The sequence below is a fragment of the Cherax quadricarinatus genome, chromosome 85 (assembly GCF_038502225.1).
Source record: "Cherax quadricarinatus isolate ZL_2023a chromosome 85, ASM3850222v1, whole genome shotgun sequence".
NCBI classification, from domain to species: domain Eukaryota; kingdom Metazoa; phylum Arthropoda; class Malacostraca; order Decapoda; family Parastacidae; genus Cherax; species Cherax quadricarinatus.
Window position 1 is genome coordinate 11796195 of NC_091376.1, and position 18564 is coordinate 11814758.

At 39.0% G+C, this 18564-nt stretch overlaps 1 protein-coding gene across 1 annotated transcript; it reads left to right on the forward strand.

The window, feature by feature from the left end:
* The first annotated feature begins 503 nt into the window (after window positions 1-503).
* LOC128703175 (cdc42 homolog) lies at window positions 504-15976 on the forward strand. The gene is made up of 5 exons (XM_053797750.2): window positions 504-581; window positions 4818-4942; window positions 5178-5250; window positions 6745-6854; window positions 14052-15976. The coding sequence occupies exons 2-5, from the start codon at window positions 4838-4840 to the stop codon at window positions 14337-14339; spliced, it is 576 nt and encodes a 191-aa protein (XP_053653725.1). The 5' UTR covers window positions 504-581; window positions 4818-4837; the 3' UTR covers window positions 14340-15976.
* The last annotated feature ends 2588 nt before the right edge of the window (window positions 15977-18564 follow it).

Here is an 18564-nt window from a genome sequence, read left to right on the forward strand (position 1 = left end):
CAATTGGAATCTGTAATATAAAGTACATAAGTATCAATCAATGGACCAGCAGCCATATATTTGTATATTAATCTTATACCAGCAGCTTATACGAGAGAATATTAGTGGTGAAATATAATATGAGTTATTCTTGTATTTTTTTAAAGCTTATCTATTTAGTGCGATTTTTATAATAATGTCGTTGAAAAGATACATAAAAAATGAATAGCACATGAAAATGAATTTATAGTACGTGTTGTTGAATTTGGAATGTGCTTTTTATTTGAAATTGTACAAAATTATTGTAGGTAGAATATATTTGTGAGAAAGATGAGTGTGTGTGTAATTCCTGAGAAATGTTGGGTGCCATTCTTGTCTTGGAAGACACAATTATAATGCAGAATATTTCGGAAATAAAGGAGATTTGAAGTGTTACTTAAATGGTTTATGTAATTTAGATATATATAGGTTAAGATGGTATAGAAATGAGGGGATATGGCTAAAATAATATTATGTAGGGAAGTGTGAGCGTGGATGTGTGTGTTGGTTGTGTTAGTGGCCGGTAGAGGGCAGTAGTGTGGCTGATGAACTACGCCCAGCTGGTGAGACTAAATTATCCTTATTTACCCGTTTTTCTCTCTGGTTTGTGTGTATCAGCGGGGATATTAACCATGTGTGAGTGTTAGGAGTGTATGGAGCGCAGTGTTGGTGGAGATGGCAGGTAATGCGGCCCTGGGGGAGCTGATAATGTGAAGGCGGGGCTCACTAAGATGGCTGAAAAAACTATTTCCAACTTGACGTTAGGAAATTAAATGTCAAGGTGCGAGTTTATGTCGATGTTGTTTGTGTTGCATGTGCACCTGTGTCTTGTGTTGCATGGTAAGTTGGTTATTATACTATAATAAAGTTAAGGGAAGGCAGGAAGAAAGGTAGTAGCTTACTATTCCTGCCCTTCAGACCTCTGGTAGTCACGGGTGAAGGGATTAACACCCACAAGTCTATTTCTCTCCCAGTATATATATCCTGAGCCTCATTTAATCTCTGTTTTAGGAATTACATGTATTCTTATTTGGTGGTGAAGAGGTTAGGTGTATCCTTAATAACCCTAGTGTAGTCGATAGTCTTTAAACCTCCATTAGCCAGCAACTATCCTTGTACTATTGCAGTTATCATCTAAGTGGCATTATCTCTCTAAATTGTTGTTCCTTCGGTTTTGAAGAAATTATCATAGAAATGATAGAGGAAATGGGGGCAGGGTATGTGATTCATGGAACTTCCTGTGTATTACTTAATATCCTTTATTCTGGGTAATATTTCCTGCAGACTATAATATAAAAATTAAAGAATAAAAAGATACAATGCTGTGACCAGAACAATACACAAATAACCCGCACAGGAGAAAGAGACTTGTGACATTTCGGTCCTACTAGGACCATTAACTAGTCACATACTCCTCAAGGAAGGTTCCTTGATGCTGGTGAGGGGCTCTTGATCTAGGGAAATGGATCTGTGCGTCAGTTCCCTGAATTGAGTCTGAATACCTTCTCTCCCCCTCCCCAGAGGCACTGTATAATCCTATGAGTTTAATGCTCCCCCGTGATTATAATTATAATTAGTCACACTGGCTCCCTTACCTTCGTGTGTTAGTGTGTGATTAGCTAATGGTACAGGATGGAATGAAATTTCATCACAAGGTTTTCTCCTGTGTGGGTTGTATCTAAAAATTAAAATTATGAAAATGCGTTGAAAGGCAGTGAGCTGAGTGCTGCACACACAGCTCACACACTGAGGTCCCAGGGTCAGTTCCAAGTACGGCTGGAAAACATTAGGACATGATTCCTTAAGGCACCTGTTTTCCATGTTTCCCTATCAGTAAAATAGGTACCTGGGTGTTAGTCGACTAGTGTGGGTTGCATACTGGGACAAAATTGGCCTACTTTGCCTGAAATGCTGTGCATAACCAGGGGGCTTTCTGTATTGAAGTATGTCATTGATGTCAGCTAGGCCTGTATACCTTGTACATATAAAAATAAAAATTATTATTATGTGGTGATAATGAGACCTGCCTAACATAGGCCAGTAGACCTACTGCACTATGTATTAAGAACTTTTTGGAGAGAGAGAGAGATGATAGTCCCTAGAATGTGTTCATTGGAAATGTTTGTGCTGTGACCTTAATCAATTTAAATGAACTTCTGGAAGATTTGGGCCAGTGGGCTTCCAACAGCACCAGCCTGGTTGAACAGTTAATCAGAAAAGCTTTTTCCTAGACTTGGCTGTAAGAGTAGGAAAATCTGTAAATTGTTCATGGGAATATCCTGACTGCAGCAACATTGTCTGCTGCTTCCCCGCCTTCCATGGCCACAAATAGTCCTGTGTATTGGAAGAGTGAGTTGGTGATTTAGTCAGTTTGTTTCTGTAGTGCCTGTGTCATAAAAGTGGAATATTGCAAGTCGGGGACTACTGTGCTGTACTTGCCTAATTCTACTCTCCTATATGGGGTTTCAGGTGTCTAATCTTAGCTGCTGGTCTTGCCTTTCAGCTTGCTTGCTACAAACACTCTCACTAGCCTTGTGGGCCCAGTTGTACCTATTCTTAAAACTGTATTGAGTCTGCCTCTACCACTTCATTGAAGTTATTCTACTTCCCAACCACCTTGAGACTGACATCCTAACATCCCTGTGACTCTTCTGTTTTTAGCTTCCAGCTGTGCCCCCTGAGTACCTGTTTCCCCCTCTCTAACAGCCTTTCTGTCTGCCCTATCAGTTCCTCTTGAGTATTTTGTATATCTCCCATGGACCTTCTGCACTCCTGGGTCTTTAGATTAAATTCCTTTAGCCTTTCCATATAGCTCATACCCCTTAGCTCTGCAACTAGTCTCGTTGCATACTTCTGCACTTTCTTCAGTTTCTTAACATGGTGCTGCATACTCCAAGATGAGCCTGACATATGTTGCATAAAGCACCCTAAATGACAGATTTCTGAAGGATGCTGATTTGTCAGGCAAGCATTGGCTACAAAGGTTATCCTGTTGAGCCTCTGGTGATATGGTAGGCACGATGCTTACTCGTAGGTCCTCTTTGAATGAGGTCTGCAGAATCTGTCCCCCAAGTCTATACTCTGTCCAGTATTTTGACCCCTTCTCCAGTCTCCAAAACCTTGCATTTGCTTATTCTAAAGCATACTGATGTATATATGAAAGGAGGGGTAAGTTTATTGGTACCACACTTTTATGTGGTTTGAGGCATGGGTTTTGAATGTTACAGCTAGGAAGTGGCTAGAGGCAGTGGTGATGTCATGTAGTGTGAATATCATGCAGAGAATTTGTAGTGTAGAAATTAAAAGGCAGTGAGTCATTAAGGGTACAAGTCAAATGGCTGAGGAGGAGTTGTTGAAGTGGGTTGGGCATGTAGAGTGGAAGGAGAAGGATAGGCTAATGAAAGGGATGTATACGATTTGTTTGGATTTCTAACCTGGAGGGTTAGCTATCTAGGATAACCCAGTAAAGCCAGTGCATCATTGGGGACTGTCTTATTTCCATTGGGGTCCTTCAATATTGTCCCCCAGGATACTACTCACAACAGTCAATTAACACATTTACCAGCTTACTGCTAGGTGAACAGGAACAGTAGGTGTAAGGAAACATGCCCAGTGTCTCCATCTGTGTTGGAGATCAAACCACAGACAGTGTTTGTGAGTGGAGTGTGTTGCCAACCGAGCCATGGGGTGGAAGGTAGGAGGGAAAGAGGTTGCCCCAAGAATGGTTAGTGATGCAGTAAAAGATGCTTGAGTATCCAGCATACTTGTGAGAGTATGTTAAGTAGAAGTGAATGGGAAAGTTTTTTAATGGACATACTGTTGGCAGCCTTTACAAAGGTATTTAGTGAAACTGATTAGCCAAACTGGAGTCCTGGAGGTGGGAAGGGCAGTGCTTATACGAAAGAAGTGGTGATGTTGGACTTGGAGGGTAATCTGAATTGTAATGTCAGTACACTTATGGAAAGACCACAGTTAATGAATGGTGATGAATGAGTTTCTTTTGGTCACTCTTCCTTGACAGGAGACTGCTATTGAGGAGGTAACTCCCTTAACTACTCAGTTGTAGCTTGTATCTTTTCTATATGTACAGTAAGTTCTTACTTAATGTTGTTTCATTAAAATGTTGATGTGAAGAAAAATCGATTCCAGGCCTGGGCCACTGTTTGCATGGAGTTTGAAAGTTCTCTCCATGTCTGCGTGGGTTTTCTCAGAATACTTCAGTTTCTTCCCACATACCAAAGATCTGCATGTTAAGTTAGTTGGTGTCTAGATTGTTCCGGTATGAGTGAGTATGGGTGTGTGTTTGGGAGTGTGCCTTGCGATGGAATGGCATCCTTCCAGGGTTGGTTTTCACCTGGCACCCTGAGCTGCTGGGATAGGCTCTGGCCACCCGTGACCCTGAACTGGAATAAGCAGGTTGAAAGTGTTAAAAATTCATAAAGTATACAATAATCATACAAATACACAACAAATGATGAGGTCTGAAAGCACTCAGAGAGCCCGCCATAATTGTTTGTTTGTATTTGAACTGCATGGTGGTAGGAGGTGCTCCTTATAATTTTCACTTTGCAAACCTTTATTCAACCTTGTTGCAATGAGTGCTAAAGGTGCATTTTGCACCCTTGATGTTATCAGTTAGCCTGTGGTAAGATTGGTTTTGTTATATGTCGTTTCGCTTAGTTGCAGTTCCCAAGAACCTACTGAAATTTTTTTTTTTTCTTTTTGTGGGGGGGGACTACAATTCTCAGATTTCGACCCATGCTATCATGATGCAATTTAACATATTACATTTTCATCAGCCTGCTGGGGAACGTGAGAGATGCAGACGATAAAGTGTGTGGTGGTGGGAGATGGAGCAGTGGGTAAAACCTGTCTGCTCATCTCCTACACGACAAATAAATTTCCTTCTGAGTATGTCCCCACGGTATGTAAGGTTCCTTTAGTTTTTTGTATTGGCTGTATCTTATGATAAATTAAAATGGATAATAATGCTGAAAGGTATTGATACCTAATAGAGCAATGTTGATTTAATGCTTTGCTCTTCACTTTATATGAAGGTGACATATACTATACTGTTAAAAATGCCCCAGACTTAAGAGTGTCTATATTGATATCTTCACATACTGTTTTACTGAACCTAGAATATATCTTCATTCTAGGTATTTGATAACTATGCAGTTACAGTAATGATTGGAGGTGAACCATATACATTAGGCCTTTTTGATACTGCTGGTAAGTATTTTGACTTGAAATCTTATTGTACACTATATGCTGTATGAACCAGTTGAATTCTGTATCTGTTCCATCCTCTAATCTCTGTAGATTCTCTTGCTCTCTCTGTTGCTGTCTTGCTTTGGAATTGCAATACTAATGAAGGGAGAGTAATCATGTACCCTTAGTGTATGGGAAAGGGGGGCAGGATTTGTTTTATAATGTGCACACTTGCCCCACACACCCATTCTCTCAGATCTAGGCCAAAATTTACTGCTCGTGGCTTATCTGAGTGAGCCGAGTTCATGACACAGAACTATGTGAGTGACCCAGGCCTCAGTGACATAGTTCTGCTTGACAGCTACTGAAAAGGTTAATATATATATATAGCTGCATAAATATGGCTTGCATAAAATATTTTATAGTTCACAAATGACACACATTAGGAACGTGCAGTATCCATGACCAGTTGTCTTAAGTTACAGTGAAGACAGATAGGGAATGAATTTCTTTGTAGATACTGCAAGCTAATGCATTAACATGCATAACATGTAAATACTTCTTTTTCTTTTTCATTCTCCCCACCTCTTCTCTCTGCCCCTCTTCTTGCTTACTGCTTTTTCATCTTGGGATGCATTGAAAACATAAGTAATATCAAAATTATGCTTTTATATTTGGAATTTGGTAAAAAAATAATTTGTCACCCTACGTTGGTAGGACATGGCTGGGGCCCAAAAAAAAATTAAAACAATGATACAAAAGCCCCAAATCTACTCATTAAAAAGCATAGAATAAAGGGGGATGGGAGGTGATATAGTTATACAGGTGGAAGACAGAGATTATGAATTGGTTGATATATCTAACGAAGAATGAAGTTGAAACAGTGGCTTTGTTAAATGCAGATTTAGTAATGATACACAATAGTAAGAGTCTTGTAGATGAATGGTTCAGAGAACCGACATGTTGATAAATTAGACACATGTGCAACTCTTGGGTATCTTTATTGAGGAAACGTTTCGCCACAGTGGCTTCATCAGTCCATACAAAGGAGAATCTTGAAGAACAGGAAGAGTCTTGTTTGGCAGTAGTTGGGAGTTGAGGGAAACAAGTTGTCGAGTAACTACATTGAAACTAATGTCTTGGATAGCATTAAAAGTTTGTTTAGCTGTATATGGGAATGGTTAGGTAAGAGTAAATAACCTATCTAGCATGGGCTAGTATGCCTTCAGCAATGTTCCTGATTTATGTTCTTAAGTCTTACACTGTCCTATTTTTGTTTTTCCTATCCCTGTGTCATATTCTGACTGGGATATGGAATTTTTGCAGCCATGGTACTCTTAAGCAGCTAAGCACTTGCTAGGAGCTTAATGCCTAAGACTAATGAGTATTATGGGTTAAAAGGCTAAGGAAGTTTGCAAATTAATTCCAGTGATTTGCATTTTAACATTTATTTTTTAAAGAAGATGGAAAAAACTTGCATTTCTGTTTTTCAGTGGTCTTGTTTTTGCATTTCAGGGCAAGAGGATTATGATAGACTGCGACCCCTTAGTTATCCTCAGACAGACGTGTTTCTAGTCTGTTTTTCAGTGGTGTCTCCATCATCGTTTGAGAATGTCAAGGAAAAGGTTAGTTATAATCTTTGGTGAAAAAAAATTGTTGCTAGCATTGCAGAAGAATTTTATTTTATGGCTGGGTTAAAAATTTTGATATAATATTTCAGTACATTTTTTAAATTGCTAACACATGTGGGCCCAACATGATAAAATAATCATAATTTGCTTCAAAATGCCATACAGTATTTTAACTTGCATGCCATATCCATTTATAAATGTAATAGGTAAAAGAACATGTGTAGCTAATGTGACATTTTATTGTGGCAGTGTTTGTTTCACTCTCCAGGAGCTTGGCAAAGCTCCTGGAAAGCAAAACATTATCAATAAAATGTCACATTAGTTGCATGCGTGTCCTTTTAAGTCGGTAATTCTACCAACATTATTACACCACCATATAGATGTAACATAGCCAGTAACCTACTGCTTTTTTACTGTGTTAGGTTACATTTACATTATATAGGTTTGTCTCGTTTTATGCAGGTTAGCCTCGTATAAATTTGCTATTATATGATGCCTTATTTCTACGAGTAATTTATTTATACAGTGGACCCCCAGTTAACGATATTTTTTCACTCCATAAGTATGTTCAGGTGCCAGTACTGACCGAATTTGTTCCCATAAGGAATATTGTGAAGTAGATTAGTCCATTTCAGACCCCCAAACACACGTACAAACGCACTTACATAAATACACTTACATAATTGGTCGCATTCGGAGGTAATCGTTATGCGGGGGTCCACTGTATATGCAATTTACATTCATCGTGTGCATTCTGTGCAGTTTGCAAAATTTGCTTAGGGTTCATAAGCATTTTTTTTTTTATTATTATTATTATTATTTTTTTTTATTATTGAGGAAAGTACAGTTGCCTTGAGCATGGAGCACATTTATAACATAAATTGAGGGATACCTATTTTTCATGGCTTATGTTCCTCTTTTTCTGGAAAGGCTTTTTATTAACATCCACCTCAGCTGTTGTTGATGTTTTGTAACACAGACTTGATGCTCTAATACTTTCAACTTCCTTATCTAACAAATTGCTTTGTATGGAATGACTTAAATATCTAAAATGTTCCACAATTTCATAATGGCTAATAATAATAATATCCAGGTTATTAGATCTAGTCTCACTAAATACCATACATTTCTTATTACTTTTGTTAAATTCTAAATTTAAATAAATTATTTTTAAAAATTTTACTTGAATTAGCCATGTTCCTCCTTAACACCCTTGCCTATCTCCTTCGGATCCTGAATGTTAAGTTGTTCCAAGGCTCATAACTCTCCTAGTAGTCACATAATTGTAAATTTCACATTTTATAGAATCATTTACATCAGTACAGTAGGGCCCCACTTATATGGCAGGTTAGGTTCCAGGCTACCGCTGTAAAGCGGAAATCGCCGTTAAGTGGAACACCCTTTTTTTCCACTTATAAATGCATACAAATACAGTGGACCCCCGGTTAACGATATTTTTTCACTCAAGAAGTATGTTCAGGTGCCAGTACTGACCGAATTTGTTCCCATAAGGAATATTGTGAAGTACATTAGTCCATTTCAGACCCGCAAACATACACGTACAAACGCACTTACATAAATACACTTACATAATTGGTTGCATTCGGAGGTGATCGTTACGCAGGGTTCCACTGTACTAGATAACAAGTTTACACTAACATATATTAAGTTAGCATTAGAACTAGGCATCAAAAAACAATAAAAAAGTACAATACACACACAGTGCACTCATTACTTACCTTAAAATATTTAGTCTTAATCTAGGGTGAGACAAGTAGTATTTATTGTAAGAAATCAAGTGTGGTATGTAATGCTATGCATACAAGTGGCTTTGGCATGCTGCTCTTACCTGTATTTTTTTGTAACTATGTATGTACAAATTATTAAATAAATAAATAAAAAAAATAGATATGGTAGTCAGCCGGGATACCATACCAGGCCACCCCACCTACACATAATATTCTATTACATTTAAGCATCCCAGAGCGATAAAATGCATATACAGTTTACTCATTACTTACCTTAAAATATTTGTAGTCTTAATCTAGGGTGAGATGAGTAGCATTTATTGTAAAAAATCAAGTGTGGTATGTATGGTAGTCAGCCAAGCTACCATACGAGGCCAACCCACCCACACACATTCTATGATATTTAAGCATCCCAGAGTGATAAAATGTATATACAGTTCACTCATTACTTACCTTAAAATATTTGTAGTTTTAATGTAGGGTCAGGAGTAAGTAAATGAGATAAAACGAATAAATGAGAGAGAGAAAGAATGAGTGCATGAGGGAGGACAGACACAGAGTTATGTAAACAAACCAGGTGAATGTAAGTTTTGTAAACAGTGTACACGTCTGGTTTGTGTACAAGTTACATTGTGTACAGGTTGTCTCTACATTGATACGGTAGAATAAATAAAGAAGAACACTCCCATTCTCATGTAACACCATTTTGAGAAGAAATGACACTCTGAGTGAAGGCAATGGAAATAGGTTACTGTCTTACTTTTTTGGGTTATCCTGGGTTCTCTACACATATGCTGTTATGTATGATAATCTATGTAACTGTATTTGGGTATACCTGAATAAACTTACATACATATAAAAGGAATAATTTTCTACAGTTACCCCCAGTAACACATTTTCTCTTACGTTAGATTAGAGAAAATGTTATTCTTGGTGTCACTTGTACAAGTTATCTGGCTACCACATCTCATATTTATGTTTATTTATTCTATTGTGGGGTGTATTTATCATCTTTATATGTTATGCATAGTGTTTATTATATAATTTTGAAAAAATATCAAAGATGGATTAATGAAAAATGCATATCATCGTAATATACGACATTTAATGAGACTCGATGATTATTATTATCATTACTAATATGACGTCTGGAGACATAAGACGCTCTTACTGATTTTAATGTGTACCTGCATGCCAGCACAGTATGTAAGTTTATTTAAGTACAGGTATACATAAGTATAATTATCAGAGTATATATAAAATATGGTTATAGGAGGGTGGGGGCAGGAGGAAAGAGGAGTGATTGGTGGAATGATGAAGTAAAGGGTGTGATAAAAGAGAAAAAGGTAGCTTATGAGAGGTTTTTACAAAGCAGAAGTGTTATAAGAAGAGCAGAGGATATGGAGAGTAAAAGAAAGGTAAAGAGAGTGGTGAGAGAGTGCAAAAGGAGAGCAGATGATAGAGTGGGAGAGGCACTGTCAAGAAATTTTAATGAAAATAAGAAAAAATTTTGGAGTGAGTTAAACAAGTTAAGAAAGCCTAGGGAAAGTATGGATTTGTCAGTTAAAAACAGAGTAGGGGAGTTAGTAGATGGGGAGATGGAGGTATTAGGTAGATGGCGAGAATATTTTGAGGAACTTTTAAATGTTAAGGAAGAAACAGAGGCAGTAATTTCATGCACTGGTCAGGGAGGTATACCATCTTTTAGGAGTGAAGAAGAGCAGAATGTAAGTGTGGGGGAGGTACGTGAGGCATTATGTAAAATGAAAGGGGGTAAAGCAGCTGGAACTGATGGGATCATGACAGAAATGTTAAAAGCAGGGGGGGATATAGTGTTGGAGGGGTTGGTACTTTTGTTTAATAAATGTATGAAAGAGGGGAAGATACCTAGGGATTGGTGGAGAGCATGTATAGTCCCTTTATATAAAGGGAAAGGGGACAAAAGAGACTGTAAAAATTATAGAGGAATAAGTTTACTGAGTATACCAGGAAAAGTGTACGGTAGGGTTATAATTGAAAGAATTAGAGGCAAGACAGAATGTAGGATTGCGGATGAGCAAGGAAGTTTCAGAGTGGGTAGGGGATATGTAGATCAAGTGTTTACATTGAAGCATATATGTGAACAGTATTTAGATAAAGGTAGGGAAGTTTTTATTGCATTTATGGATTTAGAAAAGGCATATGATAGTGGATAGAGGAGCAATGTGGCAGATGTTGCAAGTATATGGAATAGGTGGTAAGTTATTAAATGCTGTAAAGAGTTTTTATGAGGATAGTGAGGCTCAGGTTAGGGTGTGTAGAAGAGAGGGAGACTACTTCCCGGTAAAAGTAGGTCTTAGACAGGGATGTGTAATGTCACCATGGTTGTTTATTATATTTATAGATGGGGTTGTAAAGGAAGTAAATGCTAGGGTGTTCGGGAGAGGGGTGGGATTAAATTTTGGGGAATCAAATTCAAAATGAGAATTGACAGTTACTTTTTGCTGATGATACTGTGCTTATGGGAGATTCTAAAGAAAAATTGCAAAGGTTAGTGGATGAGTTTGGGAATGTGTGTAAAGGTAGAAAGTTGAAAGTGAACATAGAAAAGAGTAAGGTGATGAGGGTGTCAAATGATTTAGATAAAGAAAAATTGGATATCAAATTGGGGAGGAGTATGGAAGAAGTGAATGTTTTCAGATACTTGGGAGTTGACGTGTCGGCAGATGGATTTATGAAGGATGAGGTTAATCATAGAATTGATGAGGGAAAAAAGGTGAGTGGTGCGTTGAGGTATATGTGGAGTCAAAAAACGTTATCTATGGAGGCAAAGAAGGGAATGTATGAAAGTATAGTAGTACCAACACTCTTATATGAGTGTGAAGCTTGGGTGGTAAATGCAGCACCGAGGAGACGGTTGGAGGCAGTGGAGATGTCCTGTCTAAGGGCAATGTGTGGTGTAAATATTATGCAGAAAATTCGGAGTGTGGAAATGAGAAAAGGTGTGGAGTTAATAAAAGTATTAGTCAGAGGGCAGAAGAGGGGTTGTTGAGGTGGTTTGGTCATTTAGAGAGAATGGATCAAAGTAGAATGACATGGAAAGCATATAAATCTATAGGGGAAGGAAGGCGAGGTAGGGGTCGTCCTCGAAAGGGTTGGAGAGAGGGGGTAAAGGAGGTTTTGTGGGCAAGGGGCTTGGACTTCCAGTAAGCGTGCGTGAGCGTGTTAGATAGGAGTGAATGGAGACGAATGGTACTTGGGACCTGACGATCTGTTGGACTGTGAGCAGGGTAATATTTAGTGAAGGGATTCAGGGAAACCGGTTATTTTCATATAGTCGGACTTGAGTCCTGGAAATGGGAAGTACAGTGCCTGCACTTTAAAGGAGGGGTTTGGGATATTGGCAGTTTGGAGGGATATGTTGTGTATCTTTATACGTGTATGCTTCTAAACTGTTGTATTCTGAGCACCTCTGCAAAAACAGTGATAATGTGCGAGTGTGGTGAAAGTGTTGAATGATGATGAAAGTATTTTCTTTTTGGGGATTTTTTCTTTTTTGGGTCACCCTGCCTCGGTGGGAGACGGCCGACTTGTTGAAAAAAAAAAAATATATAAAATATGAAATAACTTTTAAAAACACTTAAAATTTTGGAGTTTCCAGACATAATGTTGAGACTTAGTGCTTACGGATCTCACAGAGAATGTAAACAAACCGGGTGGGGCGCTGTGACCGTATTAGAAAGTCAGGTGGGGGGAGCCGTATAGCGTGTTTTGGTCATAATTTGAAATGACCGTATTAGCGGAACGCTGTAAAGCGAAACGCCGTAAAGCGGGGCCCTACTGTAATTATATTTTTTATTATGGGTAGGTGATCCAAGCCTGTCAAATCATAATACAGACTTTTCAGTACAAATATGAGTTGAGTTTCTCCCAGTTATATGATTGAGCCATTTGCACTCTTAAACATGAACAAAGTTTTTTTCTAATGTATGTGTACCTTTTTTTTTTTACATATTTTTTTTATTTTTTATTATCACACTGGCCGATTCCCACCAAGGCAGGATGGCCCGAAAAAGAAAAACTTTCACCATCATTCAATCCATCACTGTCTTGCCAGAAGGGTGCTTTACACTACAGTTTTTAAACTGCAACATTAACACCCCTCCTTCAGAGTGCAGGCACTGTACTTCCCATCTCCAGGACTCAAGTCCGGCCTGCCGGTTTCCCTGAACCCCTTCATAAATGTTACTTTGCTCACACTCCAACAGCACGTCAAGTATTAAAAACCATTTGTCTCCATTCACTCCTATCAAACACGCTCACGCATGCCTGCTGGAAGTCCAAGCCCCTCGCACACAAAACCTCCTTTACCCCCCTCTCTCCAACCTTTCGTAGGCCGACCCCTACCCCGCCTTCCTTCCACTACAGACTGATACACTCTTGAAGTCATTCTGTTTCGCTCCATTCTCTCTACATGTCTGAACCACCTCAACAACCCTTCCTCAGCCCTCTGGACAACAGTTTTGGTAATCCCGCACCTCCTCCTAACTTCCAAACTACGAATTCTCTGCATTATATTCACACCACACATTGCCCTCAGACATGACATCTCCACTGCCTCCAGCCTTCTCCTCGCTGCAACATTCATCACCCATGCTTCACACCCATATAAGAGCGTTGGTAAAACTATACTCTCATACATTCCCCTCTTTGCCTCCAAGGACAAAGTTCTTTGTCTCCACAGACTCCTAAGTGCACCACTCACTCTTTTCCCCTCATCAATTCTATGATTCACCTCATCTTTCATAGACCCATCCGCTGACACGTCCACTCCCAAATATCTGAATACATTCACCTCCTCCATACTCTCTCCCTCCATAGTCCCTTCAAAATGGATGCCTTGATAATGGTGAAGAGTACTTCATCCAAGGAATTGGAGGGACCATCTTCCTTGGATCAAGCCTGATTATCTCCCCATTCCCCAGTCCTGTATGACCCAGTGAATATAATAGTGCCTGCACTCTCGAAGAGGGGTGGGAATGTCAGGTTTGGAGGGTCATCTGAACTGTGATGTTGGCACCCTTCTGGCAAGATAGTGATTGAGTGAGAGTGAAATGTTTTCTTATTTGCCGGGTCACCTTGCCTCTGTGGGAGATGGCTGGAGTGTTAAAAGAAAAAAGTGTACGATAATTTTGAACATGTTCTTTTCATTTACTTTACCTGCATCCATAATATTCTGATCAACTCTGATTTAGACATTAATGTTACTATAAGCAGGAATAATTTATGCCTTAATTATTGGCTACCATAGCTTCAAAAAGAACTTTATAATCTGTGAGACTATGCTAAGGAATCTGCTTTATGAATAGAACAAGTGAAGGAATATAAATTATTGTACCAAGAAAAGTAAATTCATAATAAATAAATCAGTGATAATTAACTAATGCATAAATATTTTTTTCAGTGGGTGCCTGAGATCACTCATCACTGCCAGAAAACTCCATTCCTTTTAGTGGGCACACAGATTGACTTGAGAGATGATGCTGCTACAGTTGAAAAGCTGGCCAAGAATAAACAGAAGCCCATCACCTATGAGCAAGGTGACAAGCTGAGCCGTGAGCTTAAGGCTGTAAAGTATGTAGAATGTTCAGCACTTACACAGAAAGGACTCAAGAATGTATTTGATGAAGCAATTCTTGCAGCCTTAGAGCCTCCAGAACCCCAGAAAGGAAGGAGATGTATTGTTCTGTAGGGTAGGACACATCCACAGTAAACCTTGGAGGAGCCCCAGGCATAACATGTGCAAGATTGCCTTTATTGGTCAGTAGAATTTTGTGGAGTTAATTGCCTCTGAAGCTATTTGGATGAGAATTTGCCATTGTTCAAACTACAGGAATGTGTGTGTTTATTATTACAGTACATGGTATGTTCCAGTAGTGAATGAGGGAAGATGCCAAAGTTTGTATTTCTTGGTGAATGAATGAAGCTTCATGCAGCTTTGGGGCTGAACTCCTTGGGGGAACTTAAGCAACCTAAGCACAAGAAATGGCTGCCAGGTAGCATGGGTGGAGAAGTAGCATTGTGCGGCAGAATACATTACTCGCACAACCTCCTTTTCCATCACCACTACAAACCTATTCAATCAATCAATTTGGGTTTAAAGGCATAGACTGTTGGTCATTATGTGCCTGTACCACAAAACTGTTGTGTTCCCACTTGCCCTATCCGTTTTTCTGAATCGGCATCCTACCTGCACCACTTCAGAACCTCGTGGTTCCACCTCCCCCCCCCCCCCATTTAGGTAGTGTGTCCTTTCATTTTTCACAAACTTTTCATGTTAATTTCTATGAAGACCATGAACACAAATATCATCTGATTCCAGTCATCCCTGAATTCTTATTCATTATTCATAAAAAAAATGATCAACAACTTGGTATTAAAGTTCTCTTAGGATTCACTCTTTTTATCTCTTTGCCTTTCTCAAGCTTAATGCATCTCATCCTATTTACTAGTAATGGATTTGTAAGTGTTGATGAATTAAAAAAAAAATAACCAATATTTGTATGAGCTTAACTTCTGATAAATAACTGCCTCAGACTATCATAAGTTTCCTATTCTTACATAAATGCTCATAACTGATATGTATTTAGTAACTATATACTTTATTATAAAATTAGTGCAAACTTTAGGAAAGTGTCACTGGGTTATAGAATATCTTGGTTTTGTGGGTTAAAAAACTAAGATTATCCCCATGACAAGGCCATTGAATAATATTATTATTATTATTATTATTATTATTATATTAATACTACTACTACTATGACTACTACAATACTACTACTACGAAGTGGTGTGCCTGAGTAAGAAAACTAGGTTTGAAGTAGGTAGCATTTATGCAAAGGGTTATCAATTGTTCACATTAAAGCATGTTCTTCCTATTGTTTTGTATTCAACTACAACAGAAGTTGCTTGTAATGAGTCACTCACCTACTCAGTCAAGTGCTGATTATTGTATGGGTGCTACAAGGCAATTGAGAATGTCTGATGTAGTAGAAATAAATATATATTGACTAAGTAGTTGGCTCAATGGTATGAATCATTATTTTTGTACAAAATCTGTAAATCTGAAAGTAGTATTCCCTGATTTTCTAAATTTCTGCTGCTTCAGACAGTTTGGTGATAACCAAATGGTTGGTAGCTACCTTGCTTCATGTGTTAACTAACCCACCACTGGTCTTGGTAGGGAGCTCTTGTTTAAAATAACTGTAGTTGCCATGTTGACCATCGCAAACATAAGACATTGTCTATTAAAGTGTGATAAAATCTGATAATTTTGAGAGGAAGTTTGGTATTTATGGAGGGAGTTACAAATAAACCATTTGGATTGGATTTTTATTTTTATTTCCAAGTGTTAAAACCTTTTATATTTTAAATGGCAGTAATACATTCTTATTCCAGGTTTATCTCTGCACGTCTTCATGGCCGTTGGCAACAACGGTGGTCAGACATCCACCATAACAAATTGCATGCTATTAAACCGCTTTTAGGTTTGTGGCAATCTTCTTACCACCATTGCCGTACTCGGGAGACTGCGCTCTCCCGTCTCTGCATTGGCTATACCCGCCTTACCCATGGGTATCTCATGGAACAACACACTATTCCTCTCAGTGAGGTTTGTCAGGTCCCTATTTCAGTTTTTCTCTTTCTTGTGGATTGCCTGGTTTACCAGCAAGCTCGTAGGATTTACCTCCATCGACGCTACCGCCCTACCACTCTTGTCTTATCTTCCATTCTTGCAGATGGCCCTACCTTTGATTTACGATCACTTTTTGACTTTTGGTCAGAAACTGCTTTATTGTATGAACTTCGACACACTGCCCTTTTCTCCCCTCACCACTGATCCCCTCTCAACCTAGCTGTTCATAGCCCCAGCTCTATTTTCTACCCCCACAGCGCTGCATGACCCCTGTTGGTTTGGCGCTTTCTTTGATTATAGTAGTAATTTCAGGTTTAGTACTTAGTGTGATTATATTATTATTTCAGGGTTAATAATGCATGATATTAGGGTTCCTTATCATATTAATTTGAATATAGGGCTCTGTCAAGTTTAACATGTTAAGAAACAGTTCTGTCAGTAGTTAACCAGGATATTTCACATGGACCACTGTCAATGGAGGTTCCTTAATGCTGATGGACTCTTGATTCAAAGCATTGATCTTTCTCTCCTTCCTTGGATCAAACCTGATTGCTTCCCATCCTCCAGGCACTGTATGACCCCTATGGGTTTACTGCATCTTCCTATAAATTCACATTGAGGTGCCTGTGAAACTTAGTCAGGTGTTCCTGATTGTCAAACATCTTTAACAATCACAAGACTTGAATTTATTTCTGGTCATTTTTCAATGCTTGGGCCCTGTGCTCCTCAAGATCAAGAGAGTGTAGGTAAGACCCTTGTGGAGTGAGCGGGGAAGTGGGGATAGTGGAAGAGCAGGTTGACGAGTGGAAGGGATAGTACCAGGGCTTAGTCCAGTAGCTAAAGCGATCATGGTGTGGTGAGGAGGACTGATAAGGCACATGGGCAGGGTGGACACCAAAATGAGCATATACAAGGGATCTGCGAGAGAATCCAAAAGTGATATAAGGAGGGGTTGAAAAAGTACATCTTTGAAGGTCCTTTTGGAAAGCTCTACTTTCAATGTCAACACTGACTTTTATGACTGAAATGATTTGTAATGCTCACAATGACTGCTAGCTCATAGGTGTATCCTTTCAACTGCTATACTTCTCTTTGCTGATAACTTCCTCAGCCTTGCAGTGCTTTAACCCATATGGTTGGGACATTTTGAATTATTATTATTATCAAAAAAGCGCTAAGCCACAAGGGCTATATAGCGGGACATTTTGAAGAGGAGAGGTGGGTGGTTTGACCATGTAGAGGGTGGAACTGAATAGGATGGTAGTGTGTGTAAATCAAAAGTACATAGAAGGATTAAGGGATAATGGTAGTCCCAGGAAGGGTTAGAAAGGCGCAAAAGTGGTTTTTGAGTACTGGGTACTTAGCATCTAGCAGACTTGTGTGAGAATGTTAGATTCAAGTGATTGGAGATGATTTTTATGGCTTTACGTTCTGTTGGAGTGAAAGTAACGTTAATGAGGGGATTCAAGGGAAACCCAGTTAGCATGTACTGGAGGTGGGGAAATAGTGTCTTGTCATGGGGGGGGGGACATCTGAATTGTTTCCACACTTCTAGCAAGAAAAGTACATGTATTTGAAAGTTTTTTTTTTTTTTTTTTTCAGGAAAGTGGTGTAGCTCTACCTCAGTGAGACAGTGCATTAAAAATATGTAGTAACCAGAATAATACCAGTTACTTCCTAAAGATAGTATTTTTGTGGTGGTGGGGGGAATTAACTTGACGATGGAGATAGTCCTCACTAGGTTGGCTGGTTCCTGCAAGGGACCACTCTACCCAGTCTGAGTTTACTGTACATGAAGATGCATGTACAGGAATACTTGTTGCTGCTTGCCTGAAAGTTGTCTGTTCTTGGAGCTGCAGCCCTTTAGTGGGCAACAGACAGCTTTGGTAGGTGTAAAACTAGGGCCAGTGTTGATCATTTTGGTTTTAGTGCTTAATGATTATATTATGATGGCTGAATAGTACACAAATAACCCACACAGGAGATAGAGAGGAGCTTACGATGACGTTTCGGTCCGACTTGGATCATTTACAAAGTCACTTAACAGAATAGTGGTCTGCTCTTGTCTTTGCTCTACGTTTCCCTTAATTATTCCTGGAGATAGCATATTAGGTCATCCTCGTGCCTCAGTTGCTTCACGTGGATTGAGACTATGGAGCTAGAAACTTAATAAATCTGAGGGATTGGCCATCTCTAAATTACTTATTCAAGGCATCGAGACTGAGCACCACCTATTTACCACTCCATTGCTGTTTCCAGTATTTATCACCACTATATCGAT